Below are 15,071 nucleotides of genomic sequence, written 5' to 3' on the forward strand. Positions count from 1 at the left end.
GCACTGCAATGAATTAGCACCCACTCCAGGGTGTACCCCGCCTCATGTGCTAAGTCTCCTGGGATAGTCTTCAGGCCCCTGCGACCTTGTATACAGGAAACAGCGATATAGACGATGAGTGAATGAGAGAGAGGGATTATAGGCACAGACTTGCGCAAACTGATCAGCTGAAGATTAAAAACCAAAACTATCTAGTCTTTTTCCAGTTTTATTCTATAAAAAAGTCCAGTGTGGGCCAGTCTGTGCTCATGAGTGTTATTGTGTTTTGCAGCCCCTCCACTTTTAAACTTTGATGTTACAAAAGAGTAAAGGTACATATTTTTATCCCTTCCATAGTTTAATATTCTATACAGTATATATATATATATACACACTGTGTAAATTTATATATATATAATTTCACAGTATACAATTACACTTTTTGCATTTTGTGTAATTTGTATATTTTATATATTTCTATTTTAATTATATTTTATGATAACTTTTGTAAATTTGTACATTGAGATCCAAAACATTAAATGTTTGATTTATATGATATATATTTTTTTTTGTAATTGGAATGTCTATTTTTAGTTCAATTTAATAACTAGTTTAGTATTAGTTTAATAAGCATTTCACTGCATATCATACTATGTATGGGACAAAAATTTAAATTTGATGCGTTTGGTGCATATTGAGATGCTTTTCTGCTCACTACAGCTGTAACGGATGTGTATAGAGTGACCACAGTATATCCTTCCAGAGAGCTTAAACCAGTCTAGTCACCTTCATCTGTACTCTCTTATCAATGAGGCAGAACTGTCGCACTTAATGTTTTTTTGCACCATAACACCTGAAGTGTAAACTCTAGATACTGTTGTGTGCGAACTTCTGAGATGACCAGCATGTTCTGAAATAACATGCAGCACCAATGCCACGATTGGGTCACAGCCAAAGAGTCACACACTCTTTATTTATTTATTTTTTTTAATCAGTTATTTAATGTGATCTTCGCTATTATAAAACAGCACTTAATGATGATCCACAGGAAGGCAAAAAAGATTTCATGTCTCATCGAGGCTAATGTTTGAGTTGAAAGTGAGATTTATTACATGTTAACATTTTAAGTCCACGGTCTTAAAATCCAGTGGTGGCCTGGGTCATGCATTGATAATCAGTGAAAACGAGAGTGTGATCAGGTTTCCATGTACGACAAAGTCAATGTGTGTTTGTCAAGGAAATGAATAATGTATAGGATTGTAATACCATCACATCACACAGACGTGACCAACGCATATCGGGTCTGAACCGTAATCCAGAGGTCAGACTTTTTTATTTCAATTTTTTTTTTTTTTTTTTTTTTTTTTTTACATATGGCTAACAATACTGACTGAATAACTGCTCGGGTAAAATATCTTGTCATGTTAAAAGCGTTGCAATCTCAAAAGCAAACAATTATGCAGGAATACATATTAAAAATAAACACACAACTAAATTTTCTTACATTGTCATCATCTTAAAACTCTGGGTTTCTTCTGAGCTTCTCCAGGTTTCTCCCACAACCCAAAATCTAAAAACTATCAGGTGGTATAGATGGCTGTCCATCCCATCCGACGTAAATATATATTCCCACCTCGTTCATAGTGTTCCCAGGATAGGCTCCAGATCCAGTGTGACCCTGAGCAGCTTAAAGCTCTTACTGAAGAGAAACGGAAGAATAAGTACCAGAAGAATGTGGCGTCCAATTTTGGTTGTTCGTTTGAAAGAAACTTTTATATCAGTTCAGAAGCACGAGCACTAGCTCGGCTTCCTTTAACTCGCATCTTGACTAGAGTCCCGTTTTTTTTACAGGAATAGTGAGCACAGTGGTTTTGATGAGTTAGTTGGGGGGAGAGAAAAGTATATGTGGAGAGAGAAGTTAACTTAAAAAAAAGAAAGAGAATCTAAGAAATGATACACCTAAAGAAGAGAAGAATGAAGCATGAAGAATGAAGCAACAAAAATCTAAAAGAAAAGCTGGAAAAGGAAGAAATTATAAAGGGGGGGGGGAGGGGCAGTCTTTGGAGTCTTTATGTGGTTTGCCAAAAATGTAAATTAAAAAGGCTATATAGATAAGAATGAGAATACAAGAATATAAGGAATAATACAAAACTAACAATGTCCCTGACTAAATCCGATCCAATAAACACAACATGACATGTTCTGCTCGGAGCTGAATCAATTCATCCTGGGGGTAAAAAAAAAAAAAAAAGTTATACTACACCTGAATGTGTTTTGTCTTTATTCATAATCAATCTCCTTAGTCAGAACACTCCGTTAAAAACGAAAAGCAAACACTGTTCTCAAACGCAGTTCGTCCCAAACCCTGTACCTAGACATCCAAGTTTATTCTTGACCTGCCGACTTGTGACGTTGCTGTTGGTAAGCGTTATAGACCTCGAGGAACATTTCTCGGCAGGGAATCTGCGCCTTTAGCTTGGAACAAATAAGAAAGGAGCCGGCCATCTTGCGGTGCAGCGAGTAGGTCTCGTCTGGAGGAGGAGTGAGTCGGTGGCGGAGCATCACCGGGATCAGGTTGTGGATACGACGTGTCGTGCTCTGAGTGCTGAAGTCGAAGGCGTCTGGAGAGGCGAACGCTTCTCCCAGGATCATCACCGCCTCCACGTGAGCATCCATAAACGCCTGGGAGAGAGACGCCCAAACGAAAAAGGTAAGTAGAGGGTTAGAAGTTTAACAATAAAATACAAACTCAAAGATAATTAACTCAAAAACTCGAAGATCTTCTGACTGCCTGCCTGCCTGTCTAGACTGCGAGGCAGGCTGTGAGACAGACAGACAGACAGACCCTATAAGACGGAAAGACAGGCAGGCAACCTATGAGCTGGAGAGACAGTCAGGCAGGCAAGCAGACTCAACCTGACACAGACAGATGGACCTGTCTCCGTCTCATAGTCTGTCCGCCTGCCAGTTAGTCAGTGTATTGTATTTTGCATGCGAGAATGCATCTCTTAGACAAGAAAAAGTAGTTAATTTCTTACAGTTTTATCATTTGCAATGCACTAGCAAACTCTGTAACCCTTAGTGTTTGAGCTAATAAAAGCTTAAATAGCTTTTAGTTTGGACAAGTAAAGAGTACAAAGTGAGGGGTGAAGGATTCAAACCTTGGTTTCAAAGCCGGTGAGAAACTTCAAGTCTTTGGACTTCTGCAGGACTCTGTCCCGATCTCCAACGGAGGCTGCGTGTACCACCTTGTAGTTTTATGCAAACAAACAAATTTAAGTCAAAAAAGAGAAAAAGAAATGGACACAGATTTCCCACTTAAAGTTTAGGAATGTAAAAATCAATAAGAAAGCATCCACAGCACCTCGATGTAGTCATCAGTGAAGGACTCTGGGTATTCTCTGCAAGCTCCAAAGTCTAACAGGTAAACCTGTAGAACACAAAGCAAGCAGGAGTTTGTGGTATTTCATATTCATTTGGCAAGACATTAAAGATGTTATTGTTTAAAAATAAATAAATAGGCTGTACCCACCATGAATCAGTTTATTACAATCACTACGGTTACTCAAGAACAATTACACTAATGGAGCTTCTCTCATAATATCGCATCATAACCAGGAATTGATTTGCATTTTTAATAAAGCATGAGACGAAAAGGTTTGCAAAGTTGCAAGTGACAATAAGAAGCAAAAAAATAAAAAAATGACGACGAACTGCTCACCTTGTCCTCCTCAGCATTATAAAAGAAGTTAGACCAGTTAGGATCCGTCTGCATAAAGCGAAACTCAAAAAGTTCCCGGAGACACAAGTGCAAGATGCTGAAGCATATCTGTGGAGAAGCGGATTCAAAAGAACTTAAATCATAAGTGTATATGGTGCTCTTTACAGTAATTCATAATACTTGAGTCATGATTTTTTTTTTTTTTGCTTTTAGTTCTCAATCAAGATATCGTTAACCTTTAAGACTGGGCATTACTACTCACCTTATTCCTGATCTCCTGATCCAGATCCACACAGCCGTCCAGTGCGACTCCGTTAATAAGCTCCATGGTGAGCACGCGACCGGTGGTGAGCTCATCGATGACCTCGGGTACTTTAAAGAACGGGTCTCCTTCCATTAGAGCCCTGAAGGAATCAAATAAAAGGTTTAAATCTCCTGAAGCCTGGATCATAATAGAAGCTAGAGTTAGTGGAAAGCTCTTAAGGTGATGTATAAACCTGGGTCATATTTCTGGGTCATAAAGGGCGTACTGTATTTACAGTAAGGAGTTACAGCCTTAAAAACATACATAGGCTCTTATTTACAGCTAAATCTGACCTTTAACTTAAGTCTATTTTCATTTTTATATACAGTATGTTATATTTGGGCCTCGTTTCTGAGCAAAACTGTCCTCCTTACGCTCACAGTGTACTAGTCAGGGTTTTCAGATCAGACGGTCAAAATCCCACCTAGACCAAGCTAAAAACCTGATGAAAATAAATAAATCTGCCCAAAAAACATCCCTGCTAGAACTACTACACAAAGTGCTGTACTTATTGTACTGTATATGCATATACTTTATTTCTCTAAAATTAGCTTAACTGTCTATTACCTGCTTAAGACACAATTCTTAGGGTAAGATGAAATTATTATTAGATTCTATTATTTGCAATAGTTTATTTTTTTTTTGTTCATTCACATAATAGTGAATAAATACAACAAATAATTTATTTAAAAAAGGATTTTTTTTTTAAATAATCACTTATTTTAAATTTTTAATTATTTGAGTTAAGAGCTTGGTTAGGTTTCTTGCTGTAAACATTTAAGTTCTAAATTTGTATTTAGAGAAAAACTCAATTATGCCTGCCGAAAAACATTGTCCGATCCGGGACTTATATCCTTGATACTAAATCCGATCTAGGAATTCTGTAAACCGTTGAACCCCTATTAAGCACACTTAAAATAAAAAAGGTAATGGCTAATAAATTAGCCATTTATGCATTTAATAAGAGTTTAAAAAAGACTGACTTTACTGTTATGTGAAAAAATATAACATAAGACATAATCGATGGCTATTTTAGCCATCAAGCAGCAGAATAATGAGAATGGACCCAAACAAAACAAAAAGTCCAGTTCAACCACTTGTCAGTGTACACTGCGTCAGTAGACTCCTATAAAGTGTTTATTTCAATACTCTTAGAGTCTGTTTTTTTTTTCATTACTAGCCGTTTCTGCATCACTGGTCTTACTTGAAGCGCCGGGCACACTTTGCCTCTCGTTTGTAGTCGCACTCCCAGGAAAGCTCCCTGTGAAGAACCTCGAGGCTGCTGTCCGCAAATAAACCTGGTGGAAAAAACAACAAATCATTGTACAACCTACAATCCTAATTCACTGAAAAAACACACCGTTGTGTGTGTGTATGTGTGTGACGGGAAAAGCTTTTTCTGCCTCACACCTTCAGGAAGCGGCACGCTCATCTTTAAAACGGACATCAAGTTGTTCACGTCACTTTTGATGCTCTCGGCTACTCCTGGATACTGGAGGGGGGACAAGCGGAGCACGTACCTCAGGTTATTTACTGGGATTATTCCTTGTGTTCTGATCTTTTCAATTTAATATTAAACTTTCAACAGTGAAACATACTTTAAATCATAATCAAGTCTTTCTTTTCCCCAAACCCCACTGTAGTTCCTTAATGTCTGACGGTATTTATTTCAACATTTAAAAGGAAACGAAAGTTTCTTGAAATCATTAAAAAAAAGATTCTCACCTGGTTGACAAACTGAACTTGAGGGTCATATACTGGACTGAACACTTTTATTGTTAGTATTTTAAAAAGGTTTGTTGCTTCACACTAGTCTGAATTTCACTCCTGCTCTGTACCTGGATTTTCATGGCCACTTCTCTTCCATCAGGCAGGACTCCGAGGTGTACTTGCCCGATAGAGGCAGCTGCAAAGGGTTTGTCCTGAAATGATGAGAGCATGTCCCTCCAGCCAGGACCCAACTCCTCCTCCAGAACTTTCTACAAACACGACACAAACACAGTCACTGAAACACCAAAAAAAAAAACAAAAAAAAAAACTGTTTAACAACTCTACTCTAGTGCCTTAAACCTTACATTTTCTCAGCCGTATTTAGTGGAGAGAGATGAAAGCAGGGCCAGAATTAAAATCCCTTTTCTTGGTCTTGCAAATAATACTTTTAATATAGTATAAAACTAAAAAGGTCTACAATTACCAGTTAAGTTTACTGCTTGACAGGACATAATTCTTATGGTACACGTAGTCCCCAACTTACGAACAAATTCCGTTTCGGGAGCACATTCGTAAGTCTGATTTGTTCTCAAGTCCGACAAAGTGAGTCTTATACACCTTTGACACGGATATACAGTGTAAAGCATAACAATCCACTTAAATAAATCTCTGTACCCTTTTCCCACACTGCCAAAAACTGTAATTGTGCCTAAGGAAATAAACTTCTTGTCTCAGCTCCGTTAAATCACAAGGGGAATCCCGGACACTATTACGTCTCAAGAGCTGTTATAGACTGTATTGGAGGAAATACATTGAGGATATTTTCCAATATTAGGATTATTCTCCACGATTTTCTATAATCGTGCTCCCAGATTGATTCACTGAAATAATTTCTCCCACAAACCCCTCCTCCCATTGCGCTGCAGTGTCTAGTTTCTTTGTACAATACACGTGAGCTACTTCTGTGATTGAATTGCAGTCCATTCGTATCTGCGAAAATTCGTAACTCCATTGTATGTAGGGTATAGATTACCTTGTTCCACACACCATGTAATGACTTTGTTCAGGGGTTAATGATTATTAGTCCACCTGTGATCCTGAGTGATAGATTTAGTTAAACATCCCAGTGCTGTTATGCTCTATATCAGCACTCTAAAATTTGAGTGCCCCAAATTGCTTGGTTGGAACGGTTTAACACTTGTGTATAAAACTTCTACCTAGAGGCTGTATAATAATATGCTTGATTTGCTCAAATTCAAAATATTTACAATGATTATTTTTGTTCAATAACATGCGAAGAAACACGATGGTTACATTAAACCTAGTTTCACACTATTCAATTCAGGTCTCAGTTCTCGTTGAAAACTATTATACGCATACTAAATCGAACATTGTATTGCCAGCTTAGTGTACAGAACTTACAATTGTTTGCCAAGCTGGCATAAAGTCTGCACTTTGCCGGACCCTCTCGAATATCTTCTGCAGTTGTGGATTAATGAAGCTGTTATCTAAAAATGACATGAAAATAACAATTAGTTGATTATTAACCAAACATTAATAAGTGATCAATTTTACAAAGTCACTTTAGACCAGAGGGATAAATATTTTTGCCACCGTACCCTGAATGCTCAGCATCTGTCCAATCTTGAGCGCCGCCCCTCGCACCTTACACAACGTGTTAACAATCCTCTCGCCATTGGCCTCGGACAGGAGGGGAGAATCTAACACGGCTCCAGAACCTGACGAACAAATCCGACCCAAAAATCATAACACGCAGATAGCAGATTTTAATGCTTTTATTTGGTTTTAGGTTTCGGACTTACTTGATTTCTTGCCTCCAAAAGACTGCTTTGCAACCTCAGCAATGGCACCAAGGCCAAGTCCAACAGCTAAACCTATAAGATACAGCATGAGAGAGGACAGTGGATATCTGATGTCTAGGTCAAGAAGTTAAATTACCCTCCTTACGGACTTCCACAAAGTGAACGTTTTCATTGACGAAGGGGTCCAAGCAAAATCAGGACTTGTGATGAAATTTCTTAGGAACGAAAGCGGGAAAAAACGATTGACATTCAAGACTTTAAGCGGATCACGATGATGAGACTCTTAGCTGCAGTAAAACAAATGGTGCAATCATTTTAAAGGCCGTAAATGGCGATCCCTGCCGAGGTGGCTCGGAGCCCACAGCAGTCGACCACGTGAACATTCACCAACACCACTCGCACATTACAGGAACTCGGCTAGGGTGAGATATTGTCACATCCCGCATATAGTTCTGACCTCGCTCCAAGCCATGTCCGCATGAACTGGTCTTTAAAGGAGTTCTTGGGAGGCCAGCGTTTCTGACAGGCAGTCTGATCAAATCAGTCTGAAAAAATTCTTGATCTTGATTTAATCTACACACTAGTGAAACCCTGGGATACGTGCAGACTTTTGATTCTGCACAATCAAAAGTCCCGGTTTGACTTGAACACCTTTTGTAATAGCCCTCGCTGCTTGAATTACAGCATGCACTTTCTAAATCGCAAAGCCACTACAGTTTTTAGGAGATGGATTAGTCCGTGTGCGCAGATGATTAGAAATACATTTTAAATACACAGGATGTAAATAAAATTCCCGGGCAAAGCACTTCACATGCTCTCACCTTGCGGTTAGGGATACAAAGCGAAAATAAAGACACTAGTAATAATCAAGTAATAGCTTGATATCTTGAATATCCTTTTTTTTGTCTAATGCTGCTCTACATTAGCTGCTAAATTTTAGTCATTTACCTTCTCAGCAATGGAAACACAGGACGTGCCCAGTGAGCTAACTTATATAAATGTATGATTTGCTCACACCCTGCAATCAATTTTAAATACAATATTATTAGCTTTGAACACTTTTTGCCCCTCGCCTCAAGTCCCTTATCTGTCAAATTCGAATCAGCTGAACTCACTTACCCCCAAAATTCGCAAGTCGACTAATCCGTGTGACAGGAACCTTCCTTTCTTTGGCTCGCTCATTTAGCTGAAAGGGAATCATAATATATTACATGTAATAATTACATCCTAACAAACTGCGTTATTACAAGGAGTGTTCACATCAAACCGGGACTTTTGATTATGCAAAATAAAAGAACACACTTATGTAAAAGTAAAAAACAAAAATTATTATTTCCTGCAACACTAATGCACTTATCCCAGCGAGTCACATGTGCTTGGATTCATCCAGGAAAAATATATACACATACATACATACATACATATATATATATTTTTTTTACAAGTCCCGGTTTGTCTTGAACGCCACCTCATATATTAACATACATTCATATCCAAAAATAAATCCAGAGTTATAGGAGCTATAATGATCTAAGAGCTGAATAAAATAAGGTAGACACAGTCTTTTTTTTTGGATCAATTAGAAATCACTGCCTTTTCCAAAAACATGTTAAGAAAAAAAAATAATGAAAAATAATGATGTCTTATTTTTACGGTTTTTACATTTGCTTGTTTGGACCATTCCCAGAGGTTTACTACTAATCTTCATTTTCATCAGCAAGATATTATTAGCGTTATTAAAGAAGGACAAAATTACGACTCAATTATGTTTATGGACTCGCATCTCTTTCCTCACCTTCTGGCGAACGGGCCGGGCGGTACTCTGTTTAAGCTCCCGAGCCTTTTTGATATCCTCTGGACTCAGCCTGGCCATGACAGAGTCATGAACAAACCTTGCATGATTACGAGGTGCTGCAACATGCAAGAACCGAGCACTTTGCCCAGGCCAGCCTGTTCCTCCGGGTGTCCCACTTGGTGTTCCCATTGGATCGAAATTCTCATCCTTGCCTGAGATATCTGACGCGAGCTCTGAGCCGACGGCCCATTTGGCTGCCTCGTGGTCTCCCATTTGTTCCCATCCTTCAATGTCTGGAAACTCGTCAGATTTGGGGGTCTGATAGAATGAAAATAAATGACAAGCAAAATGAATGACAGGAGAGATGTATAAAGCTATTTGAATAATGTATAATAATAGAATAATCTCTCATTAGAAAAAGCATACTGTCAAATCACCTGGTCTTGTTTCACTGTAAATCCCGTCCAGGTCCCAACTGCATCCTGAGCTGCTTTGATGCCGGCTCCCAGGGTCGAGTTGCAGGCTACTAACCGTAGCTGCTCTCCTTGCGTGGTGGCGAAGGCGGTGCCGACTTTGCTGGCACCCCGCACTACCTGGAGAACCTCTGACAGCATCACTGTTGAGGAAAAAATAAACTTTAAGTAAGGTCTGAAAGTGTTAGGCAGCAAGTCTGGAATGACGACAGAGAAAGAACAACGATGAAGCCAGACCGTTGAAAAAAAAAACAGGAAGTAGTAAACGAAACAGGATCGGGTGGTCCAAGAAATTCCTCGTATATCTGTAAAACAATCCAAATGAATAAACAGTACGTCTGTAAAAGACAAGTAATACTTAAAATGTGTGTGAACATCTCAACATGTGGAAACTGGATGGAGTTACAAATGACAAATTATAACAAGGTGTGTATATGTGCGTCAATGTGGCCAAATGTTTACGGATACCACACGATCACGCCCATACATCTTGTTTAAAAACCCTATTCCTAATTAGGCCTTCCACACTTCCGGTAGGACTTTACACTAAATTTTGGAGAACGGGTGTTGGGATTTGTGTTCACACAGTCACAAGAGGGTTAGGGAGGTCACTTACTCAATTTGAGTTTGAGGTTAGAGGTTAGTGCTCTGTGGAGGACAATCGAGTTACACACCACTCCAACCTGGACAAGCATGGCTTCATGGAGCTCGTTTTTTGTGCACAAGAACATTTTAATCATGGAACATGTTTGGGACTTTTCGTTCCAGTTAAGGGGGGAAAAAACATACAAATATACATAACTGTTGTAGCTGAAGCATGCAAAGCCATTTATTTTAGAGATTATGTTCTTCTAACATTGGGGCAACAATCTGAAAAAGAAGTCTGGAATGACGAGATACGGTCGTGATGATTATGTGTCCTGCACAAACCTTTGGGTATTTACTGAACCTTTATGCACTATTACGATGTGGTATCAAAAAGTTTCAAGGTTAGCGTCACATATTCGGTCACATTAGCCCTATGTCCTCCCTCAGACGCCTTAAAAATTAAGCCCCTGAGGACGAATTCCCCATGCACAATCCGGGTGAAATGTCCAAAAAAAAACAAAAAAAAACGACACCGAGCATGCCTTGACTTGGTTAAGCTGTGGATCTGCCTCGCCTTTTTTGCCCATAGAAATGATGAGCTCGTCCACTTTGCTTCGTCTCAGTTTTTTGTTTTGTCAGTAATGATCCTCGACATAAAGGACGGATCATCCACGGCATGCAGACAGTTCTGCAGACTTTGACACGACGTTTCTTCTGCTCCTGGGTCGACAGCCTGTGGATGGACTTGGCAGGCAACACGGCGCATGTTCAAATCACACGTGAGGATCGTCTTGGCAGTTACGTATGACACACCGATAATGGCAGCAACGTTATGGATTGTTCTCAGATTGTATCATCACACACACTGTGCCAAATGGTTTGAATATGCACCAATGGCACAGCTGCTGGTGTACACAGGATGATGTCTTTTGGCACACTGACTTATGAAGGTCGGTGCTTCATAAGTGTGACTGTGTGTGCTGCCATCTGTTGACCTTTTAAAAAAACTAGTCTCGAAACTCTTTTTTTATCCTCATAGAACCTCGTAGACCACGGGTTTCAAACTTTGCTCCTGAGGCACCACCTGTCCTGCAGGTTTTAGTGCTTTTCCAGCTACCTAGACTGAACTAACCTGCCACTTAGCAACAACCTGTCCTGTATGTGCTTCCCTGCGCGTGCGTGTGTGTGCGTGCGTGCATGCATGCAGGCATGCGCCTGAGTGCGCGCGTGTTTATGTGTACGTGCATTTTAGGGTAAAATAAACTATCACTAAACACTAAAAACAGCGTGTACTAGCACATACTAAAATAAGCACATAATAAAAAATACGATTCGCCGCCTTCTTTTTTTCCCCCTTCTTCTTCTTTAGTTTACGTCGGTTGCTAAAACTTTGTGTGCATTACGCCATTCACTGGTCCAACAAAATTTCTTACAAATGACTCTCGCCTTCAATACGTACACCAACATAATTGATATCTATAACAGAAATTAACTTACCGCTGTTTACAAATACACAGTGATGCCCTTCTAAAGCTCCAGACTCGCCACGGTGGGATAACCGCTACCGGACCCGGAAATGGTTTAGGAAATGGTCGGGGGGCTCAGCCAATCAAGTTCACGCTTACCCACGTGACAACGATGAATAATAAAGACTGGCCAATGATAAGATCAAATACAGGACCTGAGCGGCCAATCAAATGTGCAGCTGCAAGTCGAGGCGGGATCAAAGTGAACAAAACAACCTTAATCTTGATGGACGTTCAAAAAAGAAGAAGAAGAAGACGAGTCGATTCATTCGGATCATAAACAAAAAAAGTTTGTTAATAGTTAATGCTTTTTTATAATTATAAGTCACTAAGCTTACTATTTCGAATGACCAAAAAAACCCTAAAACATTGTATTTCTGCATTAGTGCTATCCCCACTGCACTAACCACCCTCAGCTGGTGATAAACTGGAACACTGATTAAATTTCATCTAAACAATTTAATAAAACCTATAAAAATCGTGCAAATATGTGCACATTTATGAAAGAACATTTGGGAGTATGTGCCAGTTGTTGTTTTTGGGTGTGTTAAAATATGTGTGAAAGGTCATGAGGGTGTGTCCTATTTTCAAAAGCAAGATAGTGATTTACTCACCCATTCATCCTTTACGCTGCTTTATCTTGTGTACAGTGTCGCTGGGGGGGCTGGAATCTATTCCAGGAGACTAAGGGCACAAGGCTGGGTCCAACCTAAACGGTGTGCCAATCCAGCGCACACACAAATACACACACTTAAACGTTCACCAGTTGGCCTTATCTGCATGTCTTTGAATGGGAGGAAACTCGAGAACCCGGATGAAACCCACCAAGCACGGAAAGAACATGCAAACTCCATGTACACGAAAAACTAAAAAACTTCATATTACTGTGTGGGCTATATGAATACCTGGCGGCTTAGTGGTTAGCGCGGTGGCCTCACACCTCCAGGGTCTGGGTTCGATTCCTGTCTTCGGTCTGTGTGCATGGAGTTTGCTTGCTCTCCCCTTGCTTGGTGGGTTTTCTCTGAGTTCTCCAGTTTTTTGTATTTTTGCATATTATACAGATTATATTAATTAGTAGTGTGTGAATGTTGACCAGATGTCCAAAACCCAAACAAATGGGAATAAATACAATGGTAATCACATTGGCCTGCATGGTCCCTAGTTGGTTTACAGGGATTACTAGATGGATGGATGTGTGAATGGATAGGTTAATATTACAGAAAGATGTAATTGATATTATGTAATTGATGAAGGATCCAATTATAAAAGTTGTGTATAAGAGAAATTTGGAAAATAAGTTCCAGGCGAACAATGTGAGAGATGCGTAGTCTGGTATGAAGAATATTACAAGTTATAAGGACAATGATGTCCTTATGTCAGACTGAGGAAGACCTGAGCATGCCCAATGAGCAGAATGTTTTCTTAGTGCTGCATTCCCAGATGCCACCTCTGCTCCTTCATCTAGCCCTCACACTGATGTCACACTCTCCCTCCCCCACTCAGGTCAGAGTCTTCACAACTGCTTCTTCCCTCTCGCACCCCACCATTGATTAACAATAGCAGGTCACACTGTTCATAGCTCCACACCCGAACCCCCATAATGGGTTTCACCACCCCATTCTCTTATCTAGGTGGAAGAGATGAATGAAAACATGGAAATAAAAAATGGATGTGCCCTTTACTCCCCTCACCCCCATCTCTTTGTTTCAAGAAGTCAGGTAAGAAAGGCAGCTAAAAAGACTGAATCAAAACTGGTCCTGATAGTATCAGCCCGAAGGCCTGTGCTAATCAGCTGTTTGGGATAAGGTCAAGCTGAATTCATCAGACCGCATGACCTTTTATCATTGCTCCAAAGTCCAAACTTTATGCTCCCTAGCAAACCGAAGCCTTTTTTCCTCAAGTAATCTCACAAGTGGCTGTCTTATAGCCACACAGCAGTTTACTTCCAATCCTGTGAGTCCTGGTCACATTGTGTGTATGGAAATGCTTTCACTATTAAATTCAAATTATAGTTAAATTTTGTTTGTCTCACACATACACAACCATAAACAATGTGAAGTGAAATGCTTCTTATGAAAAGTTACACCGAAATGTACTGTTAAATAACTATAAAAACAGCACAAAAACATAATTTATGCCAAAAGTAAAACCACCAACTAAACATAGCTATGATTTCTACTTATGATTTCCTATGCAGTTTTTCCAAGCATTTTATATATTTTTTTTCTGACCATACAGTATGTCTTCCACGAATTTGATGGCTTAGCACTGTCCTTTTGATGGTTAAATAATGTGTTGCACATTTTTTAAATTAATTTCCTTAGTAGTTTTCTTTTGCCTAATGCAGGCCAATAATTTGACCCTTTAGAAAAACAATAAAATCCCCTTCATGACCACAGCATACATCTTCTGACATGGCTGTTTAGAAAATGAGAAGCATCTTTTAGGGTTAAATTAATTACTGCATTGATCATTTAAACAAAGGTTTTCATTTATTTGCTTATTTAAATCCAAAGGGAAAATTTTTATTTTGTCCTGGTTGCAATGGTCAGGCCTTACGTTTGGCTACATAGTGTATTGTAAATCTTATTTACAATTTATAGTGAAAAAAGAAAAAATATTAATTTGCGTTGTAAGTCTGACTCTTGTGTCTGTAAGATAGCTTGCTAGAGTAGTGGTTAGCACCTCCACGGTCAAAGGTTTAATTCCAGCCTTGAGTCTGTGTGCATAGAGTTTGCAAGTTCTTCCAGTGCTTAGTGGGTTTCCTCTGGGTTATCCAGTTTCCTCCCACACTCCAAAGACATGTAAATTAGGTTTAGTGGCAGTTTCAAATTGCCCAGTGTGTGTGTTCGTGTGTGCTCTGTGATGTTCCCTAAGTATCAAAGGATAGGATTCAGGCGACCCTGTACACAGGATAATGTGGTTTAGAAGACTAATAAATGAATATTGTTTCTGCAATTGCTTACACACACAAATTACTACTTGTTTTATGCAAATTACCGACCAGGAGGTAAAGGATAATGAGTTCTAATTATAAGAGCTACAGGAGAAATCAAATAGAGTTTTTGTTATTATTTAAAAAAAATACAAATTTTTTACTGAGATACAATAATTGAAAACCCTTCAATTAATAATGGGAGTTTAAATTTAAT

The 15,071-nt window shown here is 39.2% G+C and overlaps 1 protein-coding gene across 1 annotated transcript; it reads right to left on the reverse strand.

Moving 5' to 3' along the window:
- Positions 1-2,243: 2,243 nt before the first annotated feature.
- On the reverse strand, positions 2,244-11,981 carry coq8b (coenzyme Q8B). The gene is made up of 15 exons (XM_053507979.1): positions 11,891-11,981; positions 9,770-9,948; positions 9,333-9,650; positions 8,657-8,723; positions 7,538-7,609; positions 7,334-7,453; positions 7,137-7,222; positions 5,843-5,983; positions 5,415-5,496; positions 5,209-5,302; positions 3,963-4,104; positions 3,701-3,808; positions 3,344-3,409; positions 3,141-3,227; positions 2,244-2,661 (listed from the first exon to the last, which is right to left on the reverse strand). Exons 2-15 carry the CDS (start codon positions 9,944-9,946, stop codon positions 2,365-2,367), a joined length of 1,857 nt encoding a protein of 618 aa, XP_053363954.1. The 5' UTR covers positions 9,947-9,948; positions 11,891-11,981; the 3' UTR covers positions 2,244-2,364.
- Positions 11,982-15,071: the final 3,090 nt, after the last annotated feature.

This window comes from Clarias gariepinus, chromosome 11, assembly GCF_024256425.1.
Source record: "Clarias gariepinus isolate MV-2021 ecotype Netherlands chromosome 11, CGAR_prim_01v2, whole genome shotgun sequence".
NCBI lineage: Eukaryota > Metazoa > Chordata > Actinopteri > Siluriformes > Clariidae > Clarias > Clarias gariepinus.

Excerpts from the sequence above, each read along its gene's own strand:
- coq8b (XM_053507979.1), bottom strand. The coding sequence starts at position 9,946 with ATGCTGTCAGAGGTTCTCCAGGTAGTGCGGGGTGCCAGCAAAGTCGGC. Across the intron at positions 5,497-5,842 it reads AAGTGGCCATGAAAATCCAG|TATCCAGGAGTAGCCGAGAG; the intron begins GTACAGAGCAGG and ends TCCCCCCTCCAG. Across the intron at positions 3,809-3,962 it reads ATCAGGAGATCAGGAATAAG|ATATGCTTCAGCATCTTGCA; the intron begins GTGAGTAGTAAT and ends GCTTCTCCACAG.